Source organism: Cheilinus undulatus, linkage group 1, assembly GCF_018320785.1.
Source record: "Cheilinus undulatus linkage group 1, ASM1832078v1, whole genome shotgun sequence".
In the NCBI taxonomy this organism is placed as follows: domain Eukaryota; kingdom Metazoa; phylum Chordata; class Actinopteri; order Labriformes; family Labridae; genus Cheilinus; species Cheilinus undulatus.
Window position 1 is genome coordinate 48,763,578 of NC_054865.1, and position 26,879 is coordinate 48,790,456.

Below are 26,879 nucleotides of genomic sequence, written 5' to 3' on the forward strand. Positions count from 1 at the left end.
CATACATATATCAATACCAGTCATGATCTTTGTAAACACAAGCAACGTTTAAACATGCTGCGTAAATCTGAAGTCATGTTAATATTCAGCTTAATATGGCATTATAATGTGACACCAAATGGAAGAAAAATCATTTTACGCACGAAATAACCCAATAAAAGTACGCAAATAATACATTTAAACACTCAAAAGATAAATTTCAGTATTCACGGCAGCTATAAGACGCACTGTGAGCCGGTTAAAAAGTATAAATGTGGTATAAAAGAATATTTTTGCATTTCAAACGAGTATATTTTGATATCCTGAAGAAGAGAGAGAATGGTCCTGAATGGAGCAGGATAAAGTATCTCTTTCTAAGTCCTCATTAAAAAGCCCCTATAATGAGTGAATGTGTAAAGATTGCTCTTTAATTAGGCCGCTTGCTTCTTCCAAACAAAACAAAGTGAAAGGAAAGTGGTCAACATGCAAAATTGATGACTGAGCTTCTTTTGTGCTCCTCACATTGTGCGTTGCTTGCTTATGAAGTCTAATGCAATCATAAATTGTGTCTTCGGGCCAATCAGCGGGCTGGGGGCTGCAGCATGAAAGAGACCCATGTGGAGAACTTTGTTGAGCCCCATTGTTGAGGCTGTCAGCGCTGAGCGGAGGGTCGAGGGGGGGCGGGCTGCTATAAAACTCCTCTGCTCTGAGTGAGGAGACCAGAGGAGTTAGCAGACATTCACACGACTCATTCTCTCAGGAGGATCTCAGCTTTATTCTCTGACTTTTCTTTTTTTCCTAAACGGGACCATGATGATCCCAAGCGTCCTCGCGCCCCCTGCCCTGTACCCGGGGCTGTACCGGCCCGCTGCCGCGGCGCTGCCGCTGCACCACACCTTGCCCTCCGTCTTCCCCTCACACTCCAGCTTCTTGGTGGAGGACCTGCTGCGGATAAGCCGCCCCGCCGCTTTCATAAACCGGACTGTCCCGTCAGCGAGCGCCTCCCTGCCAACAGCTACGACCACCGTGTCCTACAGCGGCGCGCCCGCGGAGCGCGCAGTGGCCACCACCGCGGTGACGCGCGAGTCGTGCTCGCCCAAAACGTCAGTGCCGAGCAAGGACCCAACTTTTCTCAAGTTTGGAGTGAGCGCCATCCTTGCACCTTCACCAAAGACATGTGAGTGCTACAGCTGTTTAAGCTCAGATTTCTGCCTGATTTAACGTTCATATGTTTAATTTTAATGTCTTTGAATGTTTTTAATGTTATAAATGCTCTTTACAAACGGCAGTAAAACACTTTAAACCGATGTGTGTGTCAATGCGGCTCTTTTAAAGAACTTTCAAGAGTTTCCTAGAAATATTTTCATCATCCAAGAAAATGTTTCTAACATTTGTGATGTTCCTCCACAGCGTCCTCCCCCGTCACAGTCCACAGCCCGCACTCAAAGACTTTCCCCATCCCCTGCTTTGACGGAACCTTTCACCCCATATTCAGGACGCCTTACTTACCAGGTAAGCACAGCTTTTACGCACAGTCTCCCATCACTCTTCCTGTAGAGACGTGTTTGAAGCAGGAGCGTTTTTAGTCATTTGGAGGCCAAAAAGGGGGGCAGTTAGTTAAAAACAATCAAAGCACCTGAGCAAAATATTCTGAAACTTTTTTTTTCCGCAACAAATGCAGAGAACTCCAGGACATATCCAATAGTAAAATCATACATTTTTATCTGTTGTGTGCTGTTTTACCTGGCATTAATCCAGCAATTCCTGTTGGGATCTTTCTGCTTGAATATAGACATTTGGAGAATTTAAGGGTTTTTGGACAGTGCATTTTGGGCCTGGGGTCCTCCCCAGAGACTTCTTTGGATAATGAAGCTCAATTTTTGCCCTGTTATTTCACCCTTGCCATCTTATTTACATTCAAAAATGCCTGTCTTAATTGCTGAAAGTAATTTTAGATATTTACCTCGTAATGCGCTCAGATATCAGCTGTATATTTGTGACCCCTTGGAGCAGGAGGTCCAGGAACTTGGCTACCTTCACCTAGTTGTAGATGCCTTAACAGATCCGTCTTCCTTCCTTTGGAGATGTGTCTGAACTAATTGCATTAAAATGTTAAACACCTGCAGCTCCTGTCATAGATTTTTACCAGAAAACAAGAAATCACTGTCCTATTAATGGGGACTGTTGGCTCTGGCCCCTGCCCGGACCCACCCGCCCACCCCCTAATTAACCAATTATCCCAAATCGTCACGCTCTAAATTTGAGGCGGGGTGGCGAGTTATAGTCCCCTCTGTTTCCCATTGGGGGGCGTTTTGGCATTTCCCCGGCCCTGCGTTTTCCCACAGAGCCCGGGGGGCCACCGGGCCACAGTGGCCGGCAACAATGCCCCTCAGCAGCGTGACCAATTTGGTCAGCTCCCACCGGGCGAACCACCCACACACCCCGGAGAGTGACTTTTACCAGGGGGGCCAAAGGCGTGAACCAGTCATGCACTAATTTCCCTATTAGGCGCTATTGAGAGTTTTCAATATTCTCACAAGACCACATAGCGTGTTGTTGTTCCTGGTTCTGCTGTGGCTGCAGGGCAGCTACAGTCAGGAGGAAGTCCAGGCTGCAGTACGGAGAGAGGGGCGAGTTTGGGGAGGTGGGATTTTGAAGTAAAACCAGGCTCAAATGCATCCAAAACTCCCCATCTGGTGAAAGTTCTCCCTGCAGGCTGCACGGCTCATAGGATAGGTTACCACTGACCTCCAATCCTCACTCTCTCTGTGCCCTAAACGCTCCTCTATTCTCTGAGCGCGCCAATCAACCAGTTGAGATAAAGAATAATCTCTTAGAAAAGTCTATAAAGTCTCTAGTCCGTGCTTTCATTCAGCCAAATCATAATGGAGATGGAGTCTTTTCATGGGCTCAGCTGAATGCCTCAACAAAACAACTCCAGCGCTCTGAATAGCTTTTCGTGTTCATTTAATGAAAATGATTTGAAGGCACGAATAAGAAGAAGAAGAAGAAAAAAAATCCCTCCTCTCCTCTCTACCCCCTCTGGGCATCAGTATTCTGGTATGCAGTTGTGTTTAGTTTGAAAGTGTAAATCTCCTTTTGTTGCCATAATATATGGCCTTCGCCGCCTGTCCAGAGTCTTTTCTGCGTTAGTTCATTACTACACAATTACCGTTCACGGTTTATTAACTCCTCTATCCGCCCTCACAGGGTTCCTTAAAGGATATGCTACCTCTTTACCATACCAATGCGGTTGGGGAACGGCCAATGTGCTAATTAGTCACCTCGTGCCATTTCACTCAAAACGGAGACGTATTGCAAAGTCCCAAAAGGGGGAAACTTCCAATGCTGATCGGCTGAAAACTATAGCCTTAAAGAGAAATATTTATATTCATATAGAGCCTGAATGGGTTTATGGAACATGGAGGAATTTTCATATCTTCCACCTCAAAGTTGGCTGTTTGTGCTGCAAAGTCATTTTCAGGGATGATTTCTTCTCTGCAGAAAGGTTTGTTCTTATATTTGATAAAGAAATCAAGCTAACATGCAATTCTTCTCTCTGTTTGGTTGCAGCATCGTCATCTGTGGTTCCCATCCCTGGAACTTTTTCCTGGCCCCTGGCAGCGAGAGGGAAACCCCGCAGAGGGATGCTGAGGAGGGCCGTGTTCTCCGATGTGCAGCGCAAAGCCTTGGAGAAAATGTTCCAGAAACAGAAATACATCAGCAAGCCGGACAGGAAGAAACTGGCATCGAAACTGGGCCTCAAAGACTCTCAGGTACATCCCCTGAAATGATACGATACGATGCAATACACTAGACTATCCCCATGGGGAAATTTGTCTTGGAGCAAGTGCTGCATACATTTACCTGCTACAACAGTTATAAAGAAGAACAAAAGAAGCAAAAACAACAATCAACATGTGCACGAAGAAGCATTATACTGCACATTATCCGTATTGCACAAGATCTGCTTAGAATTAGAATTAATTACTCTAAAAATGTCTGATAAGTTGCATGTAAAAATACCTTTACGAATCTCTTACGCAGAACTTTTTCACTGACTTTTCCTGTCTGTCTTCAGGTGAAAATCTGGTTCCAGAACCGCCGCATGAAGTGGAGGAACTCTAAAGAGCGAGAGCTGCTGTCTTCAGGTGGCTGCCGCGAGCAGACGCTGCCCACCAAAGCCAACCCGCACCCGGACCTCAGCGACGTGGGCAAGAAGTCCTCAGCTGAGGATGAAGAGGAGGAAGAAGAGATGGAGCAGTTCGGAGGAGAGAGAACGAGGGTGGCAGGCTCCAGCATCTCCTCTCCTTCTCTCTCCAGCAAGCACTCGGACTTCTCAGAGTCAGATGAGGAAGAAATAACAGTATCTTAATTTATTAAAGCAAATATAAAGACATAAATAACCCATGTGTTCATATGAGACTGTGACCGGGTTTGTAAGAAGCTGCCGCCCTCCAGCAAGAATCCATAAATATCAGTGTTAAAAGACAAAGTTCACTCCACTTCCTCTGCTCACACGACCTGTACAGGATCTGCTTCTGATACACAGTTTGCTGTTTTGCACAGCTTTGTTCAATTGTACAGTATTTTGTACAACTTTGTATGGAAATTTTATGCCAAGAATATTGAGTTACTTTCACCTTGACCTTGAATAGAGTTGTTTATTGAAAAATGTAGCTATTCCGTTAATAATTTATATGAATTTGTTTATTAAGTATGTTGTATTATGTGCTGTATATATGTTTATTTCACACTTTTTGTACAAATACCAAATAAAATTGTAAACAATTGAAGTTCAAGTTTGCTGATGTTGAATCAATCAATTTTGACTTTTATAGGATTTAAATTTACTGAGGGAAAGCTCCTTCAGGGGTACCATTTTGCAAATGCAAAGAAAAGCAAAAACATACAAAACAGCAAAACTTAAAAGACATAATAACACAAATAGAGACAGTTTTTCCTGTTCCCCCGGCTCTGAGCTGTTAAACAAGATCTGGTTGAGGAACATGGTACAAAAGCTTGAGAAGATCTCTTCAACAATGGAGTAATTTATAGCACAAGAAAAATTAAAAATGGGAGCTGCTTGGCTTTAGTTCAGAGAATAACTCAAACCCAAAGCAGTGGAAAGAGGTGAAGGACCTCCAATTAGATGGAGCTTTGTATCAACATGACCTGTGAAATATCTTCATAGATTCTGGGAATGTGAAAAAGGGACGGCTCATGTCCTATATGGATAAAAGTATTTGGCCACATCTGTTTATTATTTATTTTTCCAATCAGACCATTTGCCACAGATGTATATAATCAAGCACCTAGCCATGCAGTCTCCATTTCCAAACATTTCTGATACAAAATGGGTCTTTCTAAAGAGGTCAGTGACTCAGTGATGGATGCCATGTTTGCAATAAGATGGTCATGATCAGGATATTCCACAGTCAACTGTGAGTGATATTATCAGAAAGTGGCAGCATTTAGGAACAACAGCAACTCAGCTGAAGGAAAAGACCACGTTAAATGACAGAGCGGGGTCAATGTCTGCCAAGACGCATGTTGCATTAAAGTAAGCAACGCTCTACTGATTCCATAGCTGAAGAGTTCTGACCTTCCACTGGTATTAATTTAAACACAAACACTGTGCAGTAGGAGCTCCATAGAATGGGTTTCCATGGCCGAGCAGCTGCATCTCCAGTAAACGCCAGTTTAATGCTTTTACATACCAAGATATTTAGGAAAATGCTATGCTTCCAACTTTGTGGCAACAGTTAGGGGAAAGCAATTTTTTTATTCCAACATGACTGTGCCCCAGTGAACGAAGAAAGAACTTTATTGAACTTGACTGGCCCACACAGAGTCCTGACCTTAACCCCATCCAGCACCAACGGGGATTGCGATCCAGGCCTTATCATCCAACATCACCTCATAAATGCTCTACAGAATGAATGGGCACACAGTCTTGTGGAAAGCCTACCAAAAAGAGGAGGCTGTTACAGCTGCAAAAGGGGGCCAACTCTACGTTAAAGTACATGGATTTGAATACAATGTCATTGCAGTCCTTGTTGGTGTAATGACCAGGTGGCCAAATACTTTTGTCCATATTGTGTTTTTCTTAGTGGATGAAGATTTACAAATCCTAATTCCAACATCCAAAAATACTGGAACCTTGTGTAAAATGGGAATGAAAAGATTATACGGTGATTTGCAAATGTTTCCAACCAGTGTTTAACTTAGCACAGCACAGAGACAAGATATTTAATGTTCAAACTGATTAACGTCATCTGTTTTTGGAAATATATTAACATAATAAATTTGATTTCTGCATCATGCTTCAAAAAAGTTGGGACAGGAGAATGTTTCCCACTGTCTTCCATCATCAGTTCTTCGAACAGCTTGCTCAGCAGTGCAGGGTTTATGTTTACCTTATAAAATAGAGAAGTGATCATAGCAGTTTCAGTTGAGCAGCTTTTTCAATCACCTTAACATTTACAAAAATGGCAATAGGACAACAGGGTGTACATTGGAGCAGAGGGTTCCATTGTCACCTCACAGCAAGAAGGTTCCTGGTTTGAATCCCTTTGACAGGACCCCTCAGTGTGGAGTTGGTAATTTCTCCCCATATCTCAAGATATACTTTACAAAAAGGGAAGGTCCAGGCAGTACTCTATGATATATTATTTATAAAGTTTCAGTGGCATTAAAAAACTCCACCTGAATGGGTGGAAACCTCAAACGGAACCAAACTCATGTTTAACAGAAATCTGATGCAGCTGTTCTGGGGTGGAAAAGGCAGGAGGAAAAAACAGAGAGGGAAGAGGGAAATTTGAAAGAAAATAGAAAGACGGGGAGGTAGAAAGAGAGAGAAGGAAGATACAGAAAGCTAAAGGGGGGAGCTGCAGAAAGAGAAAAAGGATGTGTAGAAAAAGATGAAGATGTGAGAAAAGGGAGATGCATTAGAAGAGAAAAAGAATGTGCAGAAAGAGAAACAATTGCATCTCAGAAGAAGGAAGAGAGGGATGCAGAAAGGGAGAAGTGGGGGTACAGAAACGGAAGAAGGAGATTTAGAAAAAAGATGCAGAAAGAGAGAACAGAGGGATGCTGAGGGAGAAAAGAGGGAGATGTAGAAAGAGAGGGGGTGAGGGGGTGCAGAAAGAAGAAAGCTGAGGATGCAGATAAAAGATGTTGGAAGAGAGAGATGCAGAAATAGAGGAAAAATACATACATAAAGAGAAATGGGAAATGTAGAAAGAAGAGAAAGATGCAGAAAGAGTAACATGAGACAGAAAGAGAGAAGAATAGAGAAGAAAGTGCAGAAATAAGAGGCGGTGCAACAAACACTAAATAAGATAGAAGGTGCTTTTGAATCATCTTGACTGTTAATGTGCAGATTCTCTCTGGGCACTCACAGCCCAAAGACAATCTTGTAAACTTAACTGGTACCTCTATATTGCCCAGAGATGTGAGTGTGAATGACTATTTGTCTCTATGTTTGCACCGTGATTGACCTTGCCTCTCACTCAGTGATAAGCTGTGATTGGCTGCAGCCTCCTCTGACCTGGACTGGGATGAGAAGTACAAATAAAAGATAGGTGGAGATGGGTTGTGTTTTAAAGATGACAGTAAGACTGGATTCATTCATAAATAATTATTAATTTTATTGAATCACAATAACTTAAGACTAGTACAGTGATAGATTTAATTCAACAAGCCCTGGACAGACCAGTGATGACAAACGGCACCGATCTGCTCTGATGTAAAGAGACTGTACACAAAATACTCTTTTTCAAGTACTGTTACAAATCAGCTAGAAAAAGTCATCAAATGTTCCAAGATAATCAACTATATACAAAGTTATGTTACATATAAAAAATGTACATAGCAAAGAAGGCTAAACATTCATTGAGTTTGTGAGTAATAAACCGACAGACTGTTCAAATGCTTCAAAGACATCCGCTCCTCTCCGAGCAGGCGTTACACGAGACAAACGGGAGAATCAGTCTCTTTGTGCTTACAGGCAAACCTCGAGAAAACACACAGACACACAAATGGACGACAAATCCATCAAATCTTCACAAATCTGGATCCATGCTGTACATCTCGGCAGTGCTGGACAAACGCACATTCAGCTTTTGGCTTCCGTTTGGAGATCAGAATGAATGTTGCATAGGATCGGTGACAAAAACACTGAAAGCGATGTGTGACTTCAGCTCGCCCTTCCCTGAAGGCAAGCTGGGAGGTTTAAATTAAAGAAAACATACAATATTCTTTATGTTTTAAGCCACAGAAATGATGCCGAACTGTTTTACATCATCATTCAACCACAAGTACCTTTACACCTTAATCATATCACTATTCACAAAGCAGCATGTACACTAGAGTTCACTTAGTCAGACTCGTTATGACAGTTCTGTTCCTCACAAATCACATCATCAAACAGACTATGAGCAAAGCACAGTAAGGATGGGGATGAGGTATAAATCAACACATCTTAAACTTCCCTCATCTGTAAAATATTCTGATCTCAAGCACCGAAACACATCACATATATATATTTTTCTTTCTTTCTTTCTTGCTAGTGGTCCAAATATTTACACCAGCTTCACAGCACTGGGTCATACATGCATACAACTTAATTTAGAACAAACCCAAAGTACTGCTCTTCATTCGCATCTCAATCCCACGGCATTGGTGTTTGATATGATGAGAGGTCAACGGCGCTCCTCGAGGGGAGAGTAGACCCGCAGCCCTGTTTAGTTTACAGCCACTTAGACAATAAAGAATCGGCTTAATGCACATAGTCTGTTAGAAAAGAGTAAGGCATTGACTTTAAAAGTTCAGTCCAGCACCATTCAACGTTTGTGCTACAACAGCCTGTGTGGGCCAATGTGCGTAGAGATCTCAAAGGTTTATGAAGAGGTCAAAGCAAGAATTTAGATGTGATGGTACGGTAGCCCTGAAGGTCAACTGCAAAAAATGGTTGTGAAATGCTAAAAGTTTCAGTGAAATGTAAAAACAGTTCTTGAAATGTAAAAACATTTTTCAGTGTAAGAGCACTCTTTAAAACAACTGTATGAACTTAAATACAGAAGCAATAAATGTTTCACTGAATGTTCAGTAAAAAGCATTTTTTGAAACAAAATCAATTAATGAGACCCCAAAACATTTTTTCAAACATAAAACCTTTTCAAAGAACATAAACAAAATTTAAAATTGAAAATAATAATTTTGTGAGATGTAAAAGCATTTTATGAAGCAGAAACAATAATACAATACGTGACCTATGGAGCCCCTAAAAGAGATTTTGGCATAAATATATAGCTTCTGGTATGCACACAAAACTTTCTGGTCCTCATGAGATAGTATCTCATATGCACAAGAAAGTTTCTGATGCACACAAGATGATTTTGCACACAGGAAACTTTGCAGGGCACACAATAAACACCAGCATGGGAAAGTTTTTCCACCAATGTCCCTCTAGGGGCTCAGCAGTAATTCCTGTGTCTTTTGCTTCATGAATTACTTTTGCATCTCACAAGATTTTAATGCATTTAATTAAAATGTTTTTGTGTTCCATTAAAGGGTTTTAAATTTCACAAAATATTTAAGTGTACCATAGTTCTATTTTCTTCCCATGTCTCTTAAGGGCCTCCATAGAAATATCTAGTGGAACTAGGTAAGATGCACATTTTTTTTGTGTATGACGGAAACATATCATGAAAGAAAGAACATTTTATACGGTAAAGGTTTTGTGAAACACAAAAATATTTTGTAGGGCAGAAAAAATAATCATGAAATGCAAAAACATTTTGAGATACATAAAAAAAAGTTTCAGGAGACAAAAAATGCATTTAGTGATTGCAAAAACATTTTGTGAAATGCAGGAAAATTTGTTGAAATGAAGTCACATTTAAAACACATTGTTTTGTTTTGTTTCAAAGTTGAAGTTTTTTTTTTAACAATAGCATTTGGTGATGGGACTAAATGTTTTTGTGTTTCACTTTTTTTTTTTTAACCTCAGGAAAGTTTTTTACAATTCTCAAAAAAATTTTTTTCTTTTTTTTGTACCATGAAATGTTTCTTTGCATTTACAAAAGGTCTTCATAACTCATGAAACATTTTTACATTTCATAAAATGTTTCTGCATAACATTAGAAAAATTGCCTTTGCAAAATATTTTTGTGTCTCATGAAATGTCCCATATCTAAAATACATTACATTTCTTTTTCTTTTCATTTGCAACGGACCTTCTGGGCTACTGTTTGAAAGAGGTGTTGTTTGTGAAATGAAATAGAACCTCACATACTGAAAGAAAAGGACATCACCTAAAGAGAATTAAAGGATAAAATCAGCCATAGTGAATGTTAAAATCAGAGTCAGAGGTGTTTCCTCCAAGCCTGGGCTTTCAGTAATCTAGAGTACAGATGTTGTTCTGGATCAGAAAAGTCTTTCTTTTTCAATAGGTCTGGTATGTGCTTCTGTTTACAGTTTAATTTGTCTACGATGCTCCTTTAATTAAAAACTTTTCCTGATATAATAAGAGACTTAATTCCAAAATATGTTAATAGGGACAGACATGCACGTTCTTTGGATAATCTGACCAAAATTTTTCTTTTGCTTTGAGAATTTTTTTCCACTCACTTTTTATGAGAATACATAAGACCTTTAGTTATTGTTTTTTTGCAAATCCAAGAAGTTTAATGTAAAAAGATGGGATATTGAATTTAAAAAAAAAAAACATTGTTTTTGTCCATAGCAATGCAAAGTGTCCGTTTAAATGAGATGAAATGTGTCTTACCGTTTGCATAGGTTTGGATCGAGAACGTGCAAACTTCAAGCAAAATTTATTTTTTTAATTTGTATTAAATGCAAAAGTGTTTGATTTGCATTAATTCATCATTTTTGTATTTTTATTCAAAATGCAACTAAACTTTTTCTGATTTTTATGGATATAGTTTGCACTTTAATTTCATCTGTTTGCTTGCAGACAAAGATGGAAAAGTGACAGGATCCTCTAGTGAATGAAGATGCTTCACTCCAGCACAAAGAAATGATCCTGCTAAGGACTTAGATATTGTTTCTATGGTGGTAATCATTCCTTGTGGACATACAGCTTTACCCGTACTCATGTTTAAGTTTAAAAGTTCAGCTTTGACAGATTTGTGAAATCAAACGGTAACTAGGACTTTGATTCAGAATTAAAGGTGTGGGTTGTAATGTAGGACTTAACATTCACTTTGGCTGAGTTTATCCTTTAGCAGTCGCACAGATAACTTCAGCCATAGACGAAGAGCAGGAAGCAGCTGGCTGTTCATCCACCCTCCAGTCCATCTGATCAGCTGGCAGCTCAACTCATGCTGCTCCACAGACACAGCCCTGTGTCGCCATCTGCAGGCAGCTCATGTGCACTGCACCCCTTGGAGGATGGAGGACTCCTGGCTGGTGTTTATATGCTGATGGCTGATGATGATGACGGTGATAGTGATGCTCGCTGACAGCGACAGGCTGTGTGCTTTTATTCTGAAGTAGAAGTCAGGCTCCTGGCATGAGGAGCTACGGGCCACAGTGGTGAAAAAAAAACAAAACAAAACAAAAGAAAAACAGCCCAGTGCAGTAGAACTTGCCCGTTTTTTGAAATGCAGTTTCCTTGTTAAATATTTGGGTTACCTGCACCCAAACTAAGGTGGCTGGATTTTGTGGCATTAAATTCTCAGAGTGAGAACAGTTCACTCGAAATAGTTCCTCCTGAAAATGGATCCCAGTGTAGTGTTTCAGCGACATCACAAGGTCGACTCCAGCGATGAGTCCAGGATGTCGTCCTGGTGGCTGTTGCTGTTGGAGTCACTGTCGTAGCTCTGTGGGCTTGACGACGTCGCTGCCTCCTTCAGACGCATCAGCATGTTCATCTGTAGAAAGATGCAATCCGTATGGTTACAGACAAGTAGAAAAAGACAGATTATCATGGTAGACAGAGCAGAACTGGACTTTTAAAAGACAACCATTCCCATCTAATGGTAGCTGGTTGCTGCATTCGTCATCATTTTATTGTAATTTCTCAGTACTTCACAAACTTCCTTGGATTTCTTGACAAAAGAAGAAGCTTGAGGCTTTAAGAGGAAGCTGAGTAAAGTTGTTGAGATGAATTTAAATATTCTAAATGCTTTTTCTCAAACAAAGAATAAACTGTCTCATCCTTAGTCCTCATGGGTCATGTCCTTAATAATTTTAGCATTATTTTTAAATGGCTATTTTTTAATCATCATATTCTGGCTGTTCTCTTTTATTTGCATTTTTCCTCACCAGTGGGTCTGCGTCGCTGTCGCTCTGTGGAGGCTCTTTTCTGACTCCTTCCCGTGGAGCGGAGTAGCCATCGAACCCCACATCCTCTGGGCGGAGCTGCAACAGCGGGGGCCATTCAGACGGAGCAGGTGCAGCTGACCATGGGTAAGTATCGATCACCCAGGCAGCAGGGTCCTCCCAGGCAGCCCTACGGCCATACAACTGAAGAGACACAGAGATCACATTAAAACAAACTAAGTTTATCTCTCATTATGTAACCTGACACACCAGATGGACCGTTTCATAAATACAATTCATGGATATATTTCACAGTCTATAAACAATATACAGTGAGGAAAATGTGCATTTGGAAGGACAAAAGCATCCTTCCATAAACACCCATAAAAATAGGATATATGGGTGCCAGTTTAGCATAATTTGTAGAGCAAGCACCCTTATAGGGAAGCTGTAGTTCTCAATTCACTGGTCGCAGGATGAACTCCTGGTCTCTGTGCATGTTGGGCACATGCCTTCCCCCACTCTCTTCCCCCTACATATCCTGTCTGTCTTTGGCTACCCTGTCTAATAAAGGCAAAAAAGCCTCAGAAATAGTCTTTCAAAATAATTAAATATTTTTACTAACTTTTGGGGGTTAAATCATTCAATAAATGTCAGTCCTGATCAAAAATGCCAACTGTTTAAACCTGGACTGGAAACCAGAGATCTAACTAGGACAGAAATCGGACTGCTGATGTGAGCTACACATACACAGCAATGCACAGGTATGTAGCGTTACAGATTCAACATTGAAGCATGGACCAGGCTTTAGCTGATGAAAGACAAATTTCTCTGCTTCACAGGCTCCCTTCAGTCTCTCTCAGAGGCTGATCTCTGCTAATCAGCTGCTGCCTAATTAAATGAGAGGCTAATTACATGCAGATTGAGAGAACAAATTGAATTCATTTCACTTTGATGAGCATAACCCTGATCTTCTGAGAGGGCAAAGCTGAATGATTCCCAGACTCATTACACCTCTACTTCACTCAGCTGGATCCTTCAAAGTCAAATTAAGATACTCCAAATCAGCAATCCCCAAACAGTGGCCTGTGGGTGGACAATTATCTAAACTGCACAGACCTTTGTCATGCTTTATATATGCTTAAATATGTCATAATTTTATATGAAGTCTGAGGAAACACTTTTCCCTCTTGAAAAGATGCTCTCTCTCACCACAGTTTATGTTTGCATTTATACCTTTCCTGTGCTATTCCCCATCTAAGGGTCACCAAGACACATGCAGAAGAGTCATTTTGTGTGATCTTACCTGCAGTCCCTCTCTGACAGCCTCCAGCATGTACGGGATAATGGAGTAGTTCCAGAGGTCCGTGAACCAAACTCTAGATCCCTCCACATCCATGGGACAGGACAGGAAGAGACGAGGTCCTGTGTTCATGAGAGCAGAGAGGTAAGCCAGTGCTTGTTTTAACACCTTTACGTATATAAAAGATTGTTTACGTAATTGTGCATCAGTCTCACCGATAGTGACATCAGAGGAGCTGTGTGTCTCCAGGAAGCGGTTGAGGTGGTGCCAAACCCGTGGGATCCAGTCAATGATCTTCACCAGCTCAATGTTACGAGTCCGGCTGCCGATCTCTGTCTCGATGAGCTTTCTCCTTAAGTAACGACCCAGGAAACCCTTTACCGGCTCCATGTGATTAGCACACAGCACCCACCTAAACAGGTAACATATAAATAGGGAACACTGTTAGAAATTTCCCCCGTATTGACTTTAAAAAAGTAGCTAACTAGAATTTACAAATGACTTTCAAACAATGACATGTAAAGGATGAATAGACAAAGATATATGCAGCAGATTACCTGAAGTTGTGGTGGAGCTGCAGGTTGGGGGCAGACGACGTTGCTTGGCTCATGGTGCCGATAATGTAAGGGCTGAAAGAAGAGAAGAAAATAATTATGATTCTTTTTTTATCATATTAAACAAGTTAATTGATTTTTTTATTCAAATGCAAAAAAGCAAATCATACTATATGTAAACTTCAGCATCTGTTCATTATTCTAATAATACATCCAGATTAAAGCAAATATTGATTTCTAGCTCGACTATATTAATGAATGTGTGAGTTTGTGAATTCTCTGTCTGTTTTTGAGATTCTTTGGACTCACCACTGTTGGAGGTTGGAGTTAAAGACACCGTTGAAGATCTCTCCAAGTGAGCTGACATGATGCAGGTTGTCCAGAATGACCACCAGAGGGCTCTCTGCTCCTGGGACACCGCTGCACTGTTCAGCCAGACCTGACAGGTACTGACGCAACTCCTACAGGCAGATGGAGAATAACAGATTTCATCTTTGAGAACCAGATCTTTTTTAGGCAAAACTTCCAACAGACATACAGTGCATATAAAAAGAATTCACCCATTTGGATGTGTCTCCCTTTTATTGATTTTATAAATCAATTATAGTCAATGTAATTTGGCCTTTTTAACTAAAAAAACCCTCCTTAATTTTTAAAGTGAAAACCAATTTCTGCAAAGTTATGTCAATTAAATAAAAACATATAATGTAAAATAAGCAACTGCATTAATATTCAACCTTTTTAAATCAGTATTTAGTAGCTACTATCAGGGTTGTACATCTGGACTCTTTTCAAGTCCAGCCAAATATTCTCTACTGGACTGAAGTCTGGGCTTTAACTCTGCCCCTCCAGAACATCTACCTTGTTGTCTTTAAACCATTTCTGTTTAGCTTGCTGTATGCTTCAGGTTCTTGTTTTACTGGAAAATAAATCTTCTCCAAAACTGTAGTTCTCTTGCAGACTGAATAATATTTTCCTACAGGATTTTCCTATATCTTGCCTCCTTCATTTCACTCTCTACCTTTACAAGCCTTCAAGGGCTGGCTACCAAGAAGGATCCCCACAGCATGATGCTGCCACCACCCTGCTTCACAGTGGAGATGGTGTATTTGTGGTGATGTGCAATGTTTGGCATCTTGTCTGATGGCCACAAAGCACTACTTTGGTCTCATCAGACCAAAAACTTTCTTCCACCTGACCATGGAGTCATCCACATGCCTTTTGGCAAGTTTTCTTTAACAGTGGCCTCCTCTTTTCCACTCTCACATAAAGCTTTGACTGGTGAACAACAGTTGTTGTATGCATAGTCTCTCCCATCTCGGCTACTGAAGCTTGTAACTCCTTCAGATTAATCATAAGTGTCTTGGTGGCCTCTCTCACTAGTCTCCTTCTTGCACGCTCACTCAGTTTGTGAGGGACAATCTCTTCATAATTTTATCTCATAAAAATTTAGTAATTTTATCTTAAGATATGTAGATTATATTTACTGGTTTGAACCCTGCCAAGTGTGTTAATTTCACTGCCCTTATTTTATGGAAAAGGGAGATTTTTGTTTCTTGACTGGATGTTTTGCTTGCAGCTTTTATAGTTAATATACAGAATGAACGTATGATTCATTATCAAAGGTCAGGGACTTACTTATAAAAGAACACACACTCAAGTTTAGTTCCACTGTTAGAAAACAAAAAGGGCTGCTGTATGTAAAACTGAAAATTCCAAATATAATCTGCCTGACCACTTTCTGTGAATCTTGAAGGAAGTAATTTTGCATGCCTGTGCTTACCTTGCTAGACTTGTGGTCCACGTTGAAAGTGACAACAGCGTGTGGGGTCAGCGGTCGACCTTCTAGCAGCAGCAGGTGTCGTGACAGCTGATTGGCCAGGTAGGTTTTTCCTGTGCCGCTGGGGCCCGACAGGATGACGCGTCTGTGCTCCTTCAGCAGGGAGACGTAGCGCTGCATCATCGGCTTTGGGATCAGAGTGTCGAACACCAGAGAGTCCACGCTCTCACTGCTCACACCTGACACAAAGGTTTAGAGGGTTAGATGACTATCTGTTAACATTTTAAACTTTAATTTCCCTACTAATTAATGCCTACATTTTTGGCGAATCATACAATCTAAAACGGACTGCTGATCCCAGTAAGCCATGTTTATGATTGACGAAGCCTATCTTTGTTTAAAAATAGCTAAAACTTCTGACTGACACTCAGAATAACACATTCGTCAGTAGTTTTTGCCTGATGAGTTGTGGGTACCTTTGAGCTGGATGTTGATGGTGTTGCTGTCTCCCACTAAGTAGCCACAAGGCAGCAGCTCAGGTGTTTGGGCAGAGCTCGGGCTGCTGGGACGGTGGATTTCTCCAATGTTGTATCCCTCCACACTGTCTGAGCTCAGACCCAGCTGACTCACCGGGTCCACATGGGTGATGTACTCCTGATAGACACAGATCACAACATTTTATGGGTGATCTTTTTGGAAACCAGCTAGAAGAAGTGTTTGCTGAATGTCTGAATGCCGAGAATCAATTATTTTCAGTATCTATAGATACATTTCAAAATGTTTATTGTCAAACAGTCTAAAAAACACTGATGCCATGGTTCTGGTCTCTTAATATACCTTGAAAAGTCGTCGGACTACTCCATCCAGGACGTCCCACTTGGTTTTACCGCTCACACCAATGCAGCCAATCAGAAAATGACGAGGCCGACCCTCCTACAGTTAAAAAATGCAACTGGTTTTAGATTCACCTTGAGTTCAGGGTCAGGATTACAAAGTTAAAGTGCAAAAGCTTGCTAAAGTTGTAGTTTTCAAATGGGTCTCACCTCTCCCCATTTACAGTCCTCATCCAGGCTGACGACCATTTTCACATGTCGTCCCTCCTTCCTCATCCCTCCTTCTCCGCCGGTGTCGTCCAGCAGCATGTCTGACAGGAAGCAGAGAAAATCAGATGTTTCTACAACCACCAACTACGATGTTAAAATTAAGGTGTTAAATATTTTTTGGTTAAAGCAGATTTCAGTGTTTTTGTCTCATATAAACCTGTTAGGATGTCTTACCCAGGCTGGTGGATTCACTGGTGGTCAGGTTGAGGCTGTGCTGGGACAGGGTCGGCCCGCCCCCCTGAGCCTGGCCGTGTGAGTGAGGAGGAGGTGAAGACGAGATGGAGGCCTGAGAGCCCATCCTGCTGCCCTGATTCTCCACCTTCAGACGGTCGTTCTCCGCCTTCAGCTTCTCAATTTCCAGCTGCAGACAAACATAAAGTTATCTTTCAGCACTGTCTTCTGAGTAATTCTCAACTTAAAAAAAAACTGATGTGTGCAGACCTGCATGCGGTTCATGGCCTCCCTGAGCTGGTCCAGCTGATGGGCGGAGCTTAGAGCCTCCAGCCGGATATCTGTCAACTTCATCTCCTTCTCCCTGAGCTCACTCCGCAGCTGCATCACCGTCTCCGCCTCGCTATCCAAACACTCGGACAATCTGTACACAAATACACAGCATGACTTTCTGAGTTTCGTAGTTTTCCCTTCTGTTGGATCCTATTTGGATGTTTTTGTATATCCCTAATATTCCTGCCTTCACATTCAGGTTTTAGCTTTTACGTACAGTGAGTTGGAGTGCGTGTTCCTGAGCATGTGACTGGAGGCCGTGGTGCCGTTGTGGGGCAGTTTGGGCGAGGACGGCAGTGATGAGTCGGTCATCTCCTCGATGTCTGAGTGAGATGAGGCAGACTTTGGAGATTTCTTCTTGCTGAATGCTTGTTTGAAGGAGCTCCGCAGCTGCAGGGAGAAAACAGAGACAAAGAGAGAGAGAGTTAGCAGGAGAGAGATGCTCCTAAAAACAGAAGGAGAGGAGAAAGAGGAGGAGTGCGCCGGGAAAGTGGAGGAAAGAAGCTGTTTAGAAGGGTAAGTGAGGGAGAACAGGGAATTATGGGTAGACTGACTATCTTATGACCTTTAGTACAGCTCTGAACACAAACACTGAGTTTATCTAGTGTTATACTTTGTATTTTTAAGATAAAGTTATTGTGTTGCATCATATTTACACTACTGAGGAGTCATTGCTTAGTTTTGTAAATTATAAAGTATGGCAGCGTTTAACTTGTATAACTTTAAACTTGCTTTGCTAGATGGATTTTCCAGACTGTCAGCAGGCAAATCCATCTTGCAAAATTCCAATCCACAACCTCTGTGTCAAACAGAAGGAGGTTTGGACCAATCAGAGTCATTTGAGGAGAATGAGGCCGTAACTACTGGCAGGGTTAAGTTGTACTGTGAGCCGTTAGCAATGGCTGCCTCCAGTGTAGCTGTTAGCTCGTGTGTATGTAGCTGTAGTATTGATGCAGTTTAATCAGAACTGGACCATATATTTTTTTAGTAAAGCAAGAGCAAAGAGAGAAACCGAGAGCTTCTGCAGACCTCTTTTGGCACGAGTTTGCAATTGTTATGGGTGGGAGAACTTTTTGAAAAGTCCTGCCCTCCCAACACTTTCTATGGGAGCTTTCCCAGATGAATATGAAATATATCAATGCAACTGTAGATATAAGAAACAGGCTATCTGGTGTGTCAGGTGAGTTTTTCTAATCAAAAACAAGAGAAATTACCTTTGGAACGAATAAAACTATACTTAGGAGAGGATACGGCAGTATTTAGAGTCTTTCTCGGTGCAATTCAGAAATTTTTATGGCTGAAAAATGAGAACGTGGGTGTGTTTTTACATAAAAATAGGTTGCAAACAAATATTTTGTCTCAATTAGTCATAGTTAAATTGACTTAAACCTCACAAGGACTCCATTGTTTAATAAAATAAATTATTTTACTATATTTGCCATTAATCCCTTAACCCTGTGTAGAAAAATACAACAATATAATGGTAAAATAAGATCATATATATAGATGAGAAAAAAAAAAAGAATATAAATGAACCAATTCTAATTGGCTCATACAGAAGGAGCAGACATGTATGGACTTTTGGCTCCCGAAAAAGCTTTTGTTTATGTTTTAGCTCCTGCTAAAGCTTGAGATTGGTCATTCTTCACCGTAAGGCAGCAGAAAGGTTATAAAATGTGCAACATTTGGAAAAAAACATACTGATATATGAAGCATACTGATATCATATTTAACTTTTAGGGTAAGATCCATGTCAAAACTGTGCAAGTGTTTGAGGAAGAAATCCACCATGAATGTGTATTATATTATATTGTATTATATTGTCATAATTTCAAAGTTTATGTCTTTTAATTCTTTTCAGCTCTTCTTAAGAAAATGTTCTTTTCTCTGTTAAGTATTTCTTAAAAGTTCAGTAAGTTATCAGACTCTCTGGGGCTAAATTTACTGAAACGGCTTATCTGTGAAAGCATTCAAAGGTGGATTTTTCCTCTCCAGAGCCGCCTCAAGGGTCATAAAATCTGTCTTGTTCTTAGGGAGAAGTAGTGTTGGAGAGGAGAGGACAGGCACTACAGCAGGAGCAGAAGGACTGAGGTTAGTAACCTAGAAAAAGTGCAGGGATTAGGCAGCTTTTATTTCACCAGTCTTACCTCATAGACCTGCCACATGAAGCGAAGCAAAAGGAAGACAGAGAGACAAAACAGCACATGTTCATATGGGTCTGAGTGTGTTGATGTGAGATGGAGGGGCAGAGATCAAACTAGAGGAGTCCTAAAAGACTAAAGCTGATTTGATTTTACCTCCAGGCTAACACCAAAGCACAACCACCGTGAAACAGAAGGCCTTTGATGATCCATTAAGTACTTTTAAACACACACAGCCCCCATAGCTACACTTCACATCACACCGTGTACGAGCACCTGCATGGGGAGCCACCTGTGGGGTCTCATCTACACAAGCTGTGACAGCTGGAAGCACACGCACACGGGAGGATGGTTTATTATCACTAAGACATAAAGCAGGAAACTCGACACGAGCTTGTGTCTTTTTACAGCTAACACAAAGCACCACGCCGCTCATCCTAAAACTCAACATCAGGATCAGATTGTGACCACGACGGGCAGCTAACACAACATGGCTTCAATTTACAGCATGACAAAAATAGAGGTAGGAGAGCTTCATACGTCGTCATCTCTGACATGACCTCCTCCAGAGCACAGAAAAGCCTTTCAGCAATGACAGAAACAAAAGTTCATGATATTTTAGTTTAAGTAGAAGAATGGAAGAAGATGTTTCAATGTATGACCAATGCTAAAACTACAGGAGAGCATTAGGGCCAGACATGAATAAGACACAAATGAGAGGAGGAAGGAATTATTTTCATCATGCACTTCAAGATACAAGTCGAAATGTGGACTTAAAAAGATTTTAATGTCATGAAAAAACACAAAAGTCAAGACGTGGTCATAATGTTGAGAGATAAAAAACCTATGTCAAGAGAAAAAGTCCAAAAATGGGCGGGGGAGTTTAAATATGAAGAAATTAAGTTTTCAAAAAGTAGATATGAAAAAAAGTATATGAAATATATTAGAAAGGTTGAGAAGAAAAACCAGTCATCATGTGGAGAAAAGAATTTAAAAAGCTGAGAAAAGGCTAAATGTGTTAAAAAGAGTACAAATGTGGAGATAAAAAGTCTAAATCTTGGTCACTAAAGAGTGAAAATTTTAAGTCAAGACAAAAAAGTCCAAATGTCAGGGAAAAGTTCTAAATGTGAAAAAAAACATTAAAAAAACAAGAAAAATCATAAATGTATTTAAAAATCTAAATGTTGATGAAAACAATAGACACTCAAGGAAAGAAATTGAATATGATGAAAAAAATCAAATATGGAGGAGAAAAAATGTGTAAATGTTGAGAGAAAAAGTAAGAATCAAATAAAGAAAAATTCAAATGTCAGGAAAAAGGTACAAATGTAACAGAAAAACTAGAAAAATAAAAAAAAATAATAATAAAATGAAACATAAAAAGTGAAAATGTTGATGGAAAAGATGTATAATCAAGGAACAAAATGTATATGATAAAAATAAGTCAAAATGTGGAGGACCGAAAAAATTATAGTCAATCCAAAAGTCCAACTGTCAGGAAAAAAAGTTAAAAAAAAGGTGAAATGTGTACAAAAAAAGTTGAGAAGTCAAGAAAAATTGTGAAACTTCAGCATAAAAAGCCAAAAAGGGGGAAGAGAAAGTTGAAATGCTGAATATAAGTCATTATGGAAAATAAAGTAAATTCTGATATTGTATTTCCACATCATCCTCAACCTTCTGACTTTATTTCTCATTAATTGAACTTCTGGTTGTCATTTGGACTCTTCTTGCAGCTCATAACGAAACAAATCTTCCCCCTCTCATTTCCTGTCTGACACAAACGCTCTTCTGTAAAACCAAAAAAAGAGCTGACAAAAAAGAACTAATTACTAGCATGTTAGCATTGATTTGGTGATTTGCAGAAGAGCTTTAGTTCACTTTAACACAAAACTTGTGTTGTTTTTGACTGCAAATCATCAAATCAATCATGACTTGGTATTACATGTCTGGGTCTATGAATAGATCCTGAGTGTATTCACCTTTTCCCCAGAGAAAGACGCCTAAAAGGAAGAAACCCAAAGATGTGACACAGAGAAATTGATGTGAAGAGTTTAAGTTCTCATACTTTGTAATCATCAGTCTTTATAAAATGTTAAACCCATCATCTTACCCAGTTTTTCTTGTTCTTCTTCTTGTTTTTTGCATCGGCGTCCATGTTGGAGCCAACACTGGAGTGGCTGGTTGCACTGGTGATGCTGCTGACGCTGTCGGACGAGTGCTGACGCCTGATGCGCAGGTCTGGCTGCTGATTCTGCTGATGCTGCTGTTTCTGCTGCTGTTGTGGACTGCCGTTACTGCCCGCTGAGGAGATGCAGGTGGGGGAAGAAACATTTATAGTCATGAATTGGTCTTTTATCAACAGTGAAAGCAGATCCACGCTGGTGCCTTGTCATCTCCCTCTTTCCTCGTTCCTCACCCATCAGAATAAGCAACAGAGAGGAAAACAGGAACTGGGCAGCAGGGCTAAAACGTCACACTGCATTGCACTAGTTTGGCACTGATGCTTGCACTTCTGAAAGAGTTACTTTGATACAAAAGCCCTAAATCATACATAATATTGTCTTTGTATAAAAATAATCATAACTGATGGAAAATGCTGATGAAATAACATCAGCTTTTGCCTTGAAATCTCTCTGTTTAGAGAAGTTTCTGCGTTTACCTGTCCTATCTCCTTTATTTGTGAGTTCAGGTGTGTTGATGACTCCATTGATGGCAGCCTGAGCCACGGCGTTCTGCTTCTTCAGCAGCTCGATGGTCTTCCTCAGCTCATTCAGCTCAGAGTCCTGCAGAAAGAGAGAGACATGATGATCAAAACATCCAATCAGGATCTTTTTATGTCTTCCTTAAGTGTATTTTGATATCCATCTAAAAACACATGGAGATGACTTTTACCTTCTGCTCTGCTGTTAAGGTGAGACTCTTCAGTCTGATGGTCATGTTGCCCAAACTCTGTTCAAAAGCTGCCACCAGGTGAGCCTGCATGAGAAATATATGAGATACAATACTGTTAAAACATCTGCTTTACAATGCTTCAGCAAGAGGCATTTGTTTCTCTTTAATCTTTCTGGTATGAAATACCAGGAAAAAAAACATATGTATCAAACAACTGATTCTTGAGCAATCCCTTTCTTTTTGTTTGAAAATTATTTTGGGGCTTTTGTCTTTGTTTTGGTGCAGTGGTGGACCTAGGATGCTTAAGGAGCAGGGGCCAAAATATTAAGAAGGATACCTGCTGTATGCTGCAGAGCACTAAAGCTCAAAAAGTTATTAAAAGGTTGTAATAAAGCTATTTAAATACTGATTTATTTATGGCGTTGAAATTTTTTTTCCACTTTTCCACGTCGTAGAGCGAAATTTATTCAAACTTGTCAACATATGCAGCACCAAATATGGAGTTTTTAAAAATTGTATCAAATAGCAAAGCTTTAAAGAGGATACTTTGTTAAATTTTGTCTACTTAAAGTGCACCAAAGAGGGCCCTTTGTCAATTTTTTCCGGCACAGAAGATGTTGGATTTTGTTCACTGTGAGGCCACCAGGGAGGGTACTTTGTTATATTTTGTCCACTTAGAGTGCACCAAAAAGGGCACTTGGTCAAATTTTGTACACTTTAAGAGCACGAAAGAGGGCATATTTTCAAATTTATATCCTCTAGGGCACAGAGGATGGCACTTTGATAGATTTTGTCCACTTAGAGGCCAGAATTGGGGGACTTTATCAAAGTTTGTTCACTTACAGTGCACCAAAGAGGGCAGTTTTTCATACTTATCCACCACAATGGCACCCAAAAAGGAAATCTCACAGTGTTTCTCAAACACTGAGTTCACCAGTGTTGTAACGAAGGCTGAAGTGAGAGGAAACATGAGGAGGAAAGGGCACACCAAACCGCTACAAATCAAAGAGTCAAACCAGTGACCAGAGGACAACTTTGAGGTTGTTAAAAAGATATATAATATGAGGGCCTGAGGATTCTGGGAATTTAGATCCCAAGTGACTGCACTTTAGTACACAGGTTCACACTCTGCTTTAACAATGCATTTTTACAGAAATGGTGTCAAACTCTCTAACAACTTAGAAACAGAAATATTTGAGTCTAGCAGTCCCCACCTGCAAAAAGAAAGTGTTTCCCCATAAGCCTCTCCTACAGTAGTAGCCAGACTGGGACCAGGGAAACCTTGACCACATCTAAGTGAATTCACTGATTGTCTGCTGCATCAAAAAGGGGTTGAAAAGAACCACAAACCGACCATGTGCTGCTCACTGCTGCTGTAAAACTAGTCTGACTAGCTGGGGAAACAAACTGGGAGCTAACTGGACTTCTGACAGAATGAACCTGTGGATAGTTTTGATTTAAGGACACAAGAAGACGTGCAGACATCTCCACTAGGCTTTAACAACCTCGGAGCTGAGTATGTGACGATCCTAAATTTCCAACTGCATCTGACACAGCGTCAGCACTGTCTATACAACCGCTGCAACCTTGGGGCTAAAACCCCAAATATGACATCAGTCCATTAATCTTGGCAGCAAAATAAAAACAGAACCAATTTCAGACAGTCATGAGAATAAAAGCGCCCTTTAATAAAAAAATATCCCCCGTGGGTCACATAGAGATGGATTGGTTTCCCACACTACAAACACAGCACTGAAGCCAAACCCTTACATCATCTTTACCAGAAATGGTCCTTTAAGCTATAATCACTCATTCATAGAGCAGCCAGAGACTTTAATGATGGCAATGTGGAGTCATCTTCGTCTTCTGACTTCAGTTATAGGGATTTTTAGGCTTTAACTTGATTTTATACAACTTAGGGCTGACATATTAAACAGACTGTGAAAGAGTTGGTGTGTTGGACACAGCCATAACAACAGAGGCTATAGACTGGGCAAAGGGGAACAAACATTTATTAACACAAGCAGATAACTGAGGAACATGTACACCATGTTGTAGGTTAAGGCACTTAAATAGTATCAGTGGTAGCTGTTGGTAAAGCACTGGATGCTGCCCCCTCCGAACATCAGGAAAAGATACGCTAGATGGAAACCTCTCCTCAGTGCAAAACACATCAAAGTCTGCTTTGAGTTTGGAAAAAGCACCTGAAGGACTCTCAGACTGTGAGAACCAAGATTCTCTGGTCTGATGGAATCAAGATTGAACTGTTCTGGAGGAAACCAGGCACCGCTCATTGCTTGCCCAATACCATCCCAACAGTGGAGCGTGGTGGTGGCAGCATCATGCTGTCGGGGTGCTTTTCAGTAGGGATGGGGATACTGGTCAGGGTTGAGAGATGGATAAATGCAGCTAAGTACAGAGACAGCCTCAGTGAAAACCTGCTCTACAGCACTCAGCACCTCAGACTGGGCTGAAGGTTCAGCTTGCAGTGTAACAATGACCTTAAGCACACGGCAAAGACAACACAGGAGTGGCTCAGGGTTGATTCTGTGAATATGGCCCGTCCAGAGCCCTGACTTAAACCCTTCGTACATCTCTGGAGAGACCTGAAAATGGCTGTCCATCAACGGGCCTCATCCAACCTGTTTTTAAAAATTTGCAAAAGTTAATAAAATTCTGTTTTCACCTCATCATCACTGGTAACTAAGAGTTGATTAATGAGGGAAACAAATGTAAGTGACTGCATCAGGCTGCAACATAACAAAACTGAAAAAAGTGAAGGAGGTTTGAATACTTTCTGAATGCATTGTATGTTCACATTTAGCCAATAAACTTTTATTTATACTCTATATAAACAGCATTAGTCATCATGTTCCCACTACATTTATACGTGGATGACACTGTCTTTTGTGCTCCACTCCTACGCAGCATCAGGCTATCCATCATTTCCAGGAAGCCTTTGATATTGTACAGGACACTTTGCATGATTAAAATCATGATGTTTTTAAACTCCATCAAAAAGCCATTGAACCTTCTATTATTTCTACATCTCAGGGTGATGAGATTGAGTCTGTAAATTTAAGCTTTTGAATGATGAGTCTTTTAAGCTTCACAATGAGCAACCTGCAAAGAAGTTAAAGTTGTGGCCAGGTTTTTATTTCAGAAATCAGTCTTGCATTTCTTTTTCTATTACTGCTAATTTTGCTACAGATGTGCAACCGTCACATTCTGCACTTAAGCTAGCCATTTAAGCAACGACACAGCTGTGTCACCCACTGTAGAAAAGTTAAGAAGCTATCATTGACTGTAAACAGAGGCCACTATCTTAGATAATATTGTTATCACTGTGTGAATTCTGTTAGCTAATGAAAGGCATTCACTTTTCTGTATTAGCATCAAGCTTTCTAAATATGATGTGCATCCAGGGCCATCCCTGACATCCCTGAAATGTCCATAACTTTATTAGTTAGGACATCTTATTTCAAAAGACTCAAAAGTCAAACCCTTTGCAGTTCTTTCTCTTCTAACAAACAATGCATGCCAAAAATAGGATGTTTATCTGGACTTTACTGGTGAATAAGGCTCATAAAAACTGCAAATGGTAGTTAGATTTGATATTTTGCAGTGTAAGTTTCACCATTTTTGTTTTGCTCAACCACTGAAATTAACAGTAGATGCCAGCTTTGAGATGACTGTAACTCTCACCAACATATCTAAAGGTTTTAAAAGATTCTTTATTTGAAACCCTTATTTTTTCAGCTGATTCTGCATGTTTTAACACACCGTTGAGCAGTGGTCATCCATCACTCCATTATGTCAGGGTTTAAACATTACAAACGCCTGCAGGGAAAGTGATTGAGCGTTGAGTAACGTGTTGTTGACAGGATTTCAGCCGTGACTTTCTGAGTAGGAGACTCTCGGATTCTCTGCCTTGGGTGCTCCAAGGTGTGTTCAGATAATTCATTATGGGTCTAACACCTTTAATTAAATATTTGGGCCAAGCCCCTCCTCCACCTCTATGACCCCCCACTACAGCACCTCTGTCTGTGTTTGTCTGTCAACAGCCACACAACACCTTGTTGTATCGGGGCGTCATCAGCTGTAAATCTTCAGTCCACATCTGGGACAGTCTGTGTGCTGAGACTTGACTCCTGGCTGTAATCTAACACCTTTGCCTTCCTTCCATATCTCTAATCCACGGCTGAACCTCCAGCGCGCTCTGACTCAGGTGGCAGATTACAAGCCGAGCGTGGCAAGACTTGTGCAACTCAGGAGGCAGCCAGGATGGCAGAGAGGTTCGTGTCTGCAGACGCTTAACGTGACTTTCTGATG

The 26,879-nt window shown here is 40.6% G+C and overlaps 2 protein-coding genes across 7 annotated transcripts in view; one reads left to right on the top strand and one right to left on the bottom strand.

The window, feature by feature from the left end:
- The first annotated feature begins 789 nt into the window (after positions 1-789).
- On the top strand, positions 790-4,662 carry dbx1a (developing brain homeobox 1a). The gene is made up of 4 exons (XM_041792267.1): positions 790-1,156; positions 1,390-1,491; positions 3,553-3,755; positions 4,061-4,662. Exons 1-4 carry the CDS (start codon positions 790-792, stop codon positions 4,352-4,354), a joined length of 966 nt encoding a protein of 321 aa, XP_041648201.1. The 3' UTR covers positions 4,355-4,662.
- Positions 4,663-9,882: 5,220 nt separating this feature from the next.
- nav2a (neuron navigator 2a) overlaps positions 9,883-26,879 on the bottom strand; it is a 249,627-nt gene continuing 232,630 nt past the window's right edge. For all 6 annotated transcript variants that reach the window (XM_041783529.1, XM_041783537.1, XM_041783559.1 and 3 more), the window contains 16 exons: positions 22,548-22,631; positions 22,315-22,438; positions 21,766-21,956; positions 17,732-17,904; positions 17,452-17,605; positions 17,185-17,371; positions 16,951-17,051; positions 16,745-16,840; positions 16,384-16,561; positions 15,911-16,146; positions 14,437-14,588; positions 14,131-14,202; positions 13,789-13,985; positions 13,577-13,695; positions 12,274-12,474; positions 9,883-11,879 (listed from right to left, as the gene is read on the bottom strand). In XM_041783529.1, the coding sequence (XP_041639463.1) occupies positions 11,754-11,879; positions 12,274-12,474; positions 13,577-13,695; positions 13,789-13,985; positions 14,131-14,202; positions 14,437-14,588; positions 15,911-16,146; positions 16,384-16,561; positions 16,745-16,840; positions 16,951-17,051; positions 17,185-17,371; positions 17,452-17,605; positions 17,732-17,904; positions 21,766-21,956; positions 22,315-22,438; positions 22,548-22,631 (2,391 nt within the window). In that variant the 3' untranslated portion in view covers positions 9,883-11,753. The remainder of the gene's footprint in view (positions 11,880-12,273; positions 12,475-13,576; positions 13,696-13,788; positions 13,986-14,130; positions 14,203-14,436; positions 14,589-15,910; positions 16,147-16,383; positions 16,562-16,744; positions 16,841-16,950; positions 17,052-17,184; positions 17,372-17,451; positions 17,606-17,731; positions 17,905-21,765; positions 21,957-22,314; positions 22,439-22,547; positions 22,632-26,879) is intronic.